General features: G+C 45.6%; 1 protein-coding gene across 3 annotated transcripts in view; it reads right to left on the bottom strand.

Moving 5' to 3' along the window:
* Positions 1-3,298: 3,298 nt before the first annotated feature.
* The window catches only part of GABRA5 (gamma-aminobutyric acid type A receptor subunit alpha5), a 75,009-nt gene continuing 69,621 nt past the window's right edge, over positions 3,299-8,686 (bottom strand). For all 3 annotated transcript variants that reach the window (XM_049782696.1, XM_049782697.1, XM_049782698.1), the window contains 2 exons: positions 7,241-7,452; positions 3,299-4,260 (listed from right to left, as the gene is read on the bottom strand). In XM_049782696.1, the coding sequence (XP_049638653.1) occupies positions 3,958-4,260; positions 7,241-7,452 (515 nt within the window). In that variant the 3' untranslated portion in view covers positions 3,299-3,957. The remainder of the gene's footprint in view (positions 4,261-7,240; positions 7,453-8,686) is intronic.

Below are 8,686 nucleotides of genomic sequence, written 5' to 3'. Positions count from 1 at the left end.
CTCCCGACCGTGCCGTTTTCTCTAGACCCATGATTGTACCTAAATGCTTAGGTCAGACTTGTCTAAGATCTGCCTCAGATGGATGTACAGATTCCTGAGAAATTACAGAAGAGCTACTGATTGCTGACTTATTAGAATATTCTCTTTCTATTTGTGGTCACATCTAGAGAAAGACATTTAAGCGCCCAAGTTCTTAAAGTAGGGCACTGCAATCTATACTTGCTTCCAAAATTTTTTATTTCTCTCCTTGTTCTCCTCCTGCTCAAGGTGATTCTTTATTATGTACTCATTAAAAGTAACACTAAAATATCTCCAACTCCAAATCAGAGGGTGAAAATTGAATCCTAATAATCCTAAATATTTCTCAGACTCGAGACTCGGCAGCATATAAATATGTTTGGCATATTTTCCAATGGGCATCACAGCAAAGAAACTTCTGGGGGTTTTCCAGAGTCAAGGCTAGAACTTTTCAAGACCATGACTGCAACTCTAAATGAGAAAACATTCCCCATTAGGAGTGAGAGGTTCCAAGTATGAAAGTGTTTTACAAGTGCAGCCATTTAGACAAAACATCACATCTGTCCCTGCAAACAACCACATAGTGTGAAGACAGCAAGAGAGAAACAGAATGGAACAATTTATGCATGAAAAAGTTGGTGTTAGTCAGGTGTTAGTCAATGGTGTGATTTCTTGTTGTGTTTTGGATTTGTTGTTGTTGTTTTGATAGCATACACTGCTATGGCTGGTGAATGGGACGTTTCTACATCTGTTACCCCCCCCCCCCCCCGTATTTTATGCTAATCTCACCTGGATGGTGAGACCCACCCACAGCTGGGAGGGGTCTGTGGTTGGTAATTAAGGGGTTGCCTGGAGGGAGGAGAGAGAGGATAGGCAGCCAGGATGGATGCAGAGGAGCAGGAAAGTAGCTGGTTAGCTTAGAAGCCATGTGAGAAATGCACAAGGCTTTACTGCCTTGTAATAAAGCTGGATTTCTCCTGAAACTTCAACTAACTGCCTGTGGATCATTTCTTCCAAGTCACCCTGCACTTACAGACCAGCTACTGAAGGGGCTGCAGGCGCCGGGCTGAGCTGAGAAAAGCGCCACGATTCACCACATTAGGACTTTATAATTAATAATTAATTCAACATTAGTCCACAAATGCATAGTAGATGCCATGGATAATGAAGAAATACTTCCTTGTTAGATTACACCTTATTTTACCTAAAACGATGATCATCCCTGGTTTCTTTGTATTTGTTTGCTTACAACTTGGTTCACTCAAAATGAAGATCGTTTTCTATTTAAACCTGGGCGGGACAGGCTCAGGATAGCCTGAGCTATTTGTCTTTATTATGTTCTTACTACCCCACCTGGGGGTGATCTCTGTATTCAATAAAAATGGCAGTTCTGGCAGGCATTTGGGTGGAGAATCAAAGTAGAAGACTGCCAGGCTACATGTGTTTCACCCTCAGCCTGGTTTGGATTATTTCATGTGCAACCCTAATTTAGACTCATCCACCTGGGGTTGGAGATATGATGTGTGGGGTGATTTTACACTTCCTGTTTGAAGATGAATAGCATCCTTCTTGTAGCTTCTTCAATTTAGGGGTTCCTGAAACCAGACCCCCCAAAAACTAGGAGGGTCCTCTGCATATTCAAAGAGACAGGTGCCACCTGCTGGACACCAAACATTTAGAAGAGTCCACGTTATTTCATACACTCTGTAAGAGATGACTAAACTCGAATCCTCCAAAAAGTAATTTTGTGATAAATAATTGGAACTTTCAGCAAAGAGAAGCAATCAACATTCATAAGGTTCTGCAGCAGACAAAGCTCTGATTTGGTGCCTGACCATGTGGCTGCATTCACGTGTGCCTGGGTCAACCAAATGAGCATAACCATGAATTTTAAAGAAGGAGGTAGGCTGGACAGAAAGGGCAATAGGGAAGGCACTTGCCTTGCACACTGCCAACCCAGATGTGATTTTTTGAGCACATTTGGAGTGCCCCAGAGCACAAAACAAGGTAGAGTAAGTCCTGATCATCCCAGGTATTGCCCCCGCCAAAAAAAAAAAAAAAAAACTCAAACAGAAAAAAACTAAGTAGTTGGGCAAAGAGAGAGTACAGGGGTTAAGACACCTGGGATCTATCTCAGGCAACACATGGTCCCCCAAACATATTAGGGTGCCATCCTGGAGGACCCCGTTCCCTGGCACTAACAAGATGACCTAAGTAACCCTCAACACTTCAGGGCCCAAGGAGCACTCCATCCTTAGAAACATGCATTGAAAAGTTGACCCGATTATTAGATATATACCACAAGCATCCCAAACCTCATTAAAAATAACCCCAACAAATTAGGCTTATCAAGTATTCCATTTAGGCAGATATCATATTTGTGGTGGTTGTTGTTTGTTTCATTGGTTGATTGGTTGGCAGCTATATCTAACGATGCTCAGGGCTTACTCCTGGCTCTGTGCTCTGGGGTCATTATAGCTAGTTTTCAGGCGACCATAAGGGTCCCAGGTGCCTTCGAGGCAAATGTCTTACCAAGTGTGCTATTTCTTCAGCCCCTAGACTGGTCTAGTTTCTACACTGTAGACTCAGAATGGTACCTTCCACATGAGTCAGGGAGGAAAGAGGAAAGTTCCTTCTGCCATGTTGTTCCTGGTACTCCACCATGACCACAATGAGACACATTTCTCATCATTGCATGTAAAGCAGTGAACGGTTGGGTGGGCATGTTGCCCACTGAGCAAGCATCATCCTGTGAGCATCCCTGAATAAGACATTATTAGGGTTCTATAAACACAGGAGTGTTTGGTCTCTGCACCATCATGGTGCATGAAATTGCTTTTAACTAAGGGATTTAGACCAGCACAGGAATACACTGTCAAGAAAGAGGCCCCCTCAACTCCATCACTTTCTGAATGGGTTGCTTCTATTTCTGTGAAAAAAATGAGATGAATAATGATTTTCCAAATAGAATGGATTATTTTTTCCAATAAAAAACAGATACGCATCAACCAGATTAATTCATTTCTTAATTTTTTTAATGAACATTTACGGTTCATATACAAAGGTGAATGGAGCAATAATCCCACCATGGGAAGCATATACAAGAAATCATGTGGAGAACAATCGCTCAGTCACAAGGTCTTACCATGGAGGGCATGTGCTGGGCACAGCGGGAGTTGGTCAGAGTTTCCGCAGGTGAACCCAGAACTTCCTTGTCTATTTTGGTTTATGTTTGCTTAGTAGATTGTAGTAGGGGTGGAAAGAAATCACTTTCTCTTAAAAAAATTTTTTTATGCAGTTCAATTTTTCCTTGGGGAAAAGGTTTGAAGTATGAATCTAACATACCCTATTATTTCGGTCATTCAATTTGTCTGCATAAATATTTGCTATGTTATTTCTTAACGTGAGATCATGCAATTGTCATCTGACTACTGGACAGGACGAGTTCTCCAAAGCCATTCATTATGGTCTTCGATGCAGCCGGTTTTCCTTGAGTCAATGGGATCTGTGGTCTCTGTTAATGACTAGTGCTGGTTAATGTGTTATCACGGAGCATTTGGTAAAATATTTCTCTGCTGGGAAAATTTGTATGAAATGATGTTGGAAGTAGAAAAAATGTTGCTCAGTAACTCTCGGTGTCATTAAAAATAGACTTATCTAGTTTGAAAATGATTGTTGCAAAGCACTGGGTATCTGAGGACGGGAGCTGGCATTTATCCTGATGTTCTAGAAAGATTTCTGCTCCCCCACTTTAGAATCAAGGTAACCTCTTGGAAACGTCTGACATTTATATATAGAAAGGTCAAGGCAATATTATTTGTACACATTATGGAACATGCAAAAATGTCCTGAAAGAGAATCGAGAGAAAGCCTACTGAGAGAAGGTTCTGGAGTCCCCCTTCAGCTGGGTACCTGTTTGCAGGGCAATGTATATCTTGGTTATTTTGGTGAACCAGCTCCCTTAATCACTGGCTCCCGATTCAAATAGGTCGCCCAGTAGACTAAGTTGAAGGTACCGAACAAGATGGGAAAGACAATACGGGACATCTTATCAATCTTGCTGATGCTGTTGTAAGTCTTTTTGTTTTCTAGAACCTTCTCTTCTGGGGCTTTCACCAGGCCTGAGGATGCATCCAGGGCCCCTGCTGGGGTTTGTTCCTTGGGAATATTCGGGGGATGGACCATCTTTTCAGCATTATAAGCATTGTTGGCCATGTTCAGCAAACGCTCCCGCTCCTTTTTCTGAAAAACAGAATGAGAAGGAAAGGAAAGGGTTGGTCGCAATAGGCCTCTATCCATTCACTTTCTTGTGTTTTCTTTAAAAAATATTTAGCAATAATTAATATTTTATATACAAATATATTTACATAAATATATTATATTGTATACATATTGTGAATATATTATAATATGTAAAAGAGACATATTTAAATATTTAATTTTTTCTTTAAAAATATTGAATTAAAAGAGCATGATTTGCAAAGTTATCAATAGTTGAGTTTTAGCATAAAATGTGGGCCCAAGAGATAGCACAGGGATAGGACATTTGCCTTGCATGCAGCTGACCCAAGAGGGACCAGGTTGATTCCAGGCACCCCATATGATCCCCCAGCCTGTCAGGGGCAATTTCTGAGTGCAGAGCTAAGAGTAGCCCCTGAGCACCACTGGGTGTAGCCCAAGAACCAATCAATTAATCAATAAAGTTAAAAATATCATAGAATGATTTGCCACCAATCCCACCACAAATGTCAACTCCCCAAAATCCTCAAAAGTGTTGCCAAAATCTTTCTCTCGGTTGCCAACTTGACAAACAGGCACGCTGTAAAGTTTGGAGGTTACAGTTTAGATTTCATGTTTACAGCATTATTGAGTCTGAGCTCTGGGTAGACAGTCACCCCACTCTCCCATTCCCCAATATACCCTGACCCCCTTTCTTCCCTTTCTCATCTTCTTCTTTCTTCCCCCCTTTAATTTCTCTCTTCTCTGTCTTCCCTAAGATTTGGGGTCAAGGGTGATCTCAGGATCTGCCTCGCCTCTTCCTAGACTTTAGACAAGAGTCTCCACCCGTTAGGACACCCCCACTTCTGTGGATAATCTGTCATCCACTACAGTCCCCTCATTCATGTCCCCTTCAAGCCCCCAAGTTCACCCAGCTCTAGTGTTCACCTTTGTCAAGGGCTCCTCCTCCTTCATGTCTCCTTGAGAGGGGAAAGGTCTAGGCCTTTTCCTCAGGGCTGAGGAAGGAAGAACTCTGAAGAGCTCAGAGGGAGGTAGCTTTTCTGTGCCTGAAACTTTACCATGGCAGAGAAGTCAGTCAGGGCACTGGGAGGAAGGGGAGAATCAGACTGGCCAGAATACACCAGAATCTCTGAGGTGTTTTTTTTTTGTTTTGTTTTGGTTTTTTTTTGTTTCTTTGTTTTTGGTTTTTGGGCCACACCCGGCAGTGCTCAGGGGTTACTCCTGGCTGTCTGCTCAGAAATAGCTCCTGGCAGGCATGGGGGACCCTATGGGACACTGGGATTTGAACCAACCACCTTTGGTCCTGGATCGGCTGCTTGCAAGGCAAACGCCGCTGTGCTCTCTCTCCAGGCCCCGAATCTCTTTGTTTCTGCAGGAATATGTCAAGCAACATTTCCTTTCAAAGCAGAGTTCAGTGAAACAAACTACACAAATCACTCAGAGCCACTAATGATGCCAAAGAGTCGGACCTCAGAAAAGGGGCCTGGGCTGAATCCCAGGCTGAGGGCTCAGAGGAAATAGGAAGCCCGCCATAGAAGTGTATAGCCCCTGGGTACCCAGAGGTAATTTTTGCCAATATCCTGCCTTCTCACAACTCCTGAATCCTCTCATCTTGCATGTAGAGTGTCCCCCATACCCCAAGTCCGAAGAATGTTAAAAGGAAATTTTCCACCTTTCCTAAACTTCTTGTCATGCAGGGTACCCAGCTGCCCTTCCCAGATCCCCTTCCCTGTCCTTTCTTCTCTCTCGTTTTCTCCATCTCTCTCTCCTCTCTCCCTTATCCCTCACTCCCTTTCCGGCTCCTTCTCTTCTCCTTCTCTCCCTCTTTCCCCTTCCCTCTATTCGTCTCCCTCTCTTCCTCCCCATTAGCTCCTCTCACCCTCCTCTCTCTTTTTGGGAGACGAACACACCCAGCAATATTCAGAGTTCACTATTGAATGGGGACCCTATAGGACACAGGAATTAAATCCAAGTTGGCCACATGCAAGGCCAGTGCCCTCCCCACTGGACTAAATTTTGGTCCCACTTCTATGACGGTTTACATTATATTTTTATTTCTATTTCTTTTTCCTTTTGAGGGAGAAGGGTTTGGCTGGACCCAGCAGTACTCTGGGGTTCCTCCTGGCTCTGCACTCAGGAATTTTCCTGGTGATGCTTGGAGGTGGGCGTAAGGAACCTGGGCTGCATACAAAGCAAACGCCCTTCCTGCTGTGCCATCAATCACTCCAGGCCCTTACTTTTATTTCTTTGGGTGGTTGGTGGGCCACACCCCACTGTGCTCAGGGCTTACTCTACTATGCTTAGGGCTCACTCCTGCTGACACTCAGGAGACCCAATGTGGAGCCGGAGGTTCCACCCAGTAGCTTTCAAGAGCAGCACTGGCCCATCTCTGCAGCCACAGGCTGAGATTTCTAAGGACAGATGACGTTTTCATTCCCCTTGCAAGCAGGGAGCTGGAGCCAGCTCTGAGAGCCAAGGATTTCCCCATTTGCTTCAAGTCGGGAATAATGAGGAGCTTCAAGGCTACGTTTCATTTTCAAATTCATGGTTATTCATCATCTCTCCCCAAGGACACTGTTCAGCTTGGAATTGTGGGCTATAGTTTTTTTTTCTTTCCTTTGCTTCAAATAGTCCTTAGAGGCACCAATCAGCCTCCAAATACCCGACTATTAATTGCTCAGGGCAGAGAATGCTTTCTGCCATCACTCATAGGTAGAGCGGCACTGGCTATGTGCAGTCTCAGGGCAGCTTGCTGGCGCCTAGTTCCACAATAACCTGAAGGTCACCCTGCAGAAGGTCCCACAGCACTGCCCATCAGCGCTGAGCAAGTCTGAGCCAATCCTACAGCCTCGGGGGTGCCCCTGGGATGGAATGGGGGGTTCAGAACTCAGCAGACAGAGATGGAGCCTGCTCAAAGACAGACGCAGATCAGTGAAGAAGAGATATTCAGGGGCCTCCTCCTAGCAAGGAGAAGCGACAGTACCTTGATCTTGGCGGCCTCCAAGGCTTTCTTGCCATCCCAGGCCCAGCCCCTCTTGGTGAAATAGTTGACGGTGGCAAACTCAATCAGGGCCGAGAAGACAAAGGCGTAGCACACGGCAATGAACCAGTCCATGGCGGTGGCGTAGGCCACTTTGGGCAGAGAATTGCGAGCGCTGATGCTGAGTGTGGTCATTGTTAGCACTGTTGTCACCCCTGGAGAGGACAGGGCAGGGGAGGAGAGAAACGGTCACCCCTGACATACCAGAAAGGCCCTGGTCAGTTGCTCTCTTCCCTGCGTGATCAGGGCATGGGGCCCACCCAGCACCGGTGTCCAGGTGATTATTTGGGGTTTTGCCTTGTGACTCCTACATCTCTTGGAATTCACACTTAGAGGAGGAGCCAGAGAGATAGCACAGTGGTAGGGCGTTTGCCTTGCATGTAACTGACCTGGGATGGACCTGGGTTCCATACCCGGCATCCCATATGGTCCCCTGAGCCTGCCAGAAGTGATCTCTGAGTGCAGAGCCAGGAGGAACCCCTGAGCACCCCCGCAGGGTGTGGCCTCCTCCTCCCCCCAAAAAAATCAAACCAGAATTCACATTTAGAGGGGAGGCTGGGTTTCAGATCTGACTTATATGAAGGGCTTAATCGTGTTTCTCTGAGCCTGAACCTGGCCAAGAAAAGGGTTATGTCCTCTGAAAAGACAGTTTGAAGGAGCATGAGTGAGGAATAAGACATGAGCATTACCGGGTGTGACCCCAAACAAAAGCACCAACCACAAAGATAGTGTTTGGAGGCCAGAGCAATCACACAGCAGGGAGGGCGTTTCCCTGGCACTGGCTGACCTAGATTTGATCCCCGTATCCCATATGGTCCTGCCAACCTGCCAGAAGTAAATTCTGAGTGCAGAGTTAGGGGTAATCCCAGAACACCACTGAAAAACCAAAAGCAAAGAAAAAAATATAGAGTTTGTTTCTAAGCAGTTCTGGTTGATGATTTTTTTTTTTTTTTGGTTTGTTTTGCTTTGGGGCCACACCTGGCAGCTCTTTGCACAGGGATTACTCTTGGCAGGCTCAGGGGACCCTCTGGGATGCAGGGGATTGAACCTAGGTTGGCCGTGCACAAGGCAAACACCCTCCCTGCGGTGCTATCATTCTGGCCCCAGTTGATAATTTCTTCGAAGCAAGACGTCTGACCCATTTTGCATTCAAGGGGCCCAGAGACCATTCCTGGTGATACTCAACCCACCATGCCATTTTGCAGTGCTCCACCCCAAGGAGATGGCACTGTAGGAGCTTCCTGGCAGTGTTGGTGACAGGATGTGGGCCACGGTGCTTGTTTGTTTAGGTTTGGGGTCATCCCCTGTGTTGCTTAGGCCTTACTCAGGCTCTATGCTCAGGGATCACTCCTACGCAGCTGTTCTCCGTAGGTCATAGGTCACTTCCCA

The sequence above is a fragment of the Suncus etruscus genome, chromosome 11 (assembly GCF_024139225.1).
Source record: "Suncus etruscus isolate mSunEtr1 chromosome 11, mSunEtr1.pri.cur, whole genome shotgun sequence".
NCBI classification, from domain to species: domain Eukaryota; kingdom Metazoa; phylum Chordata; class Mammalia; order Eulipotyphla; family Soricidae; genus Suncus; species Suncus etruscus.
Note: the sequence above shows the minus strand (reverse complement) of the source record. Positions and strands in the feature narration are given on the sequence as shown.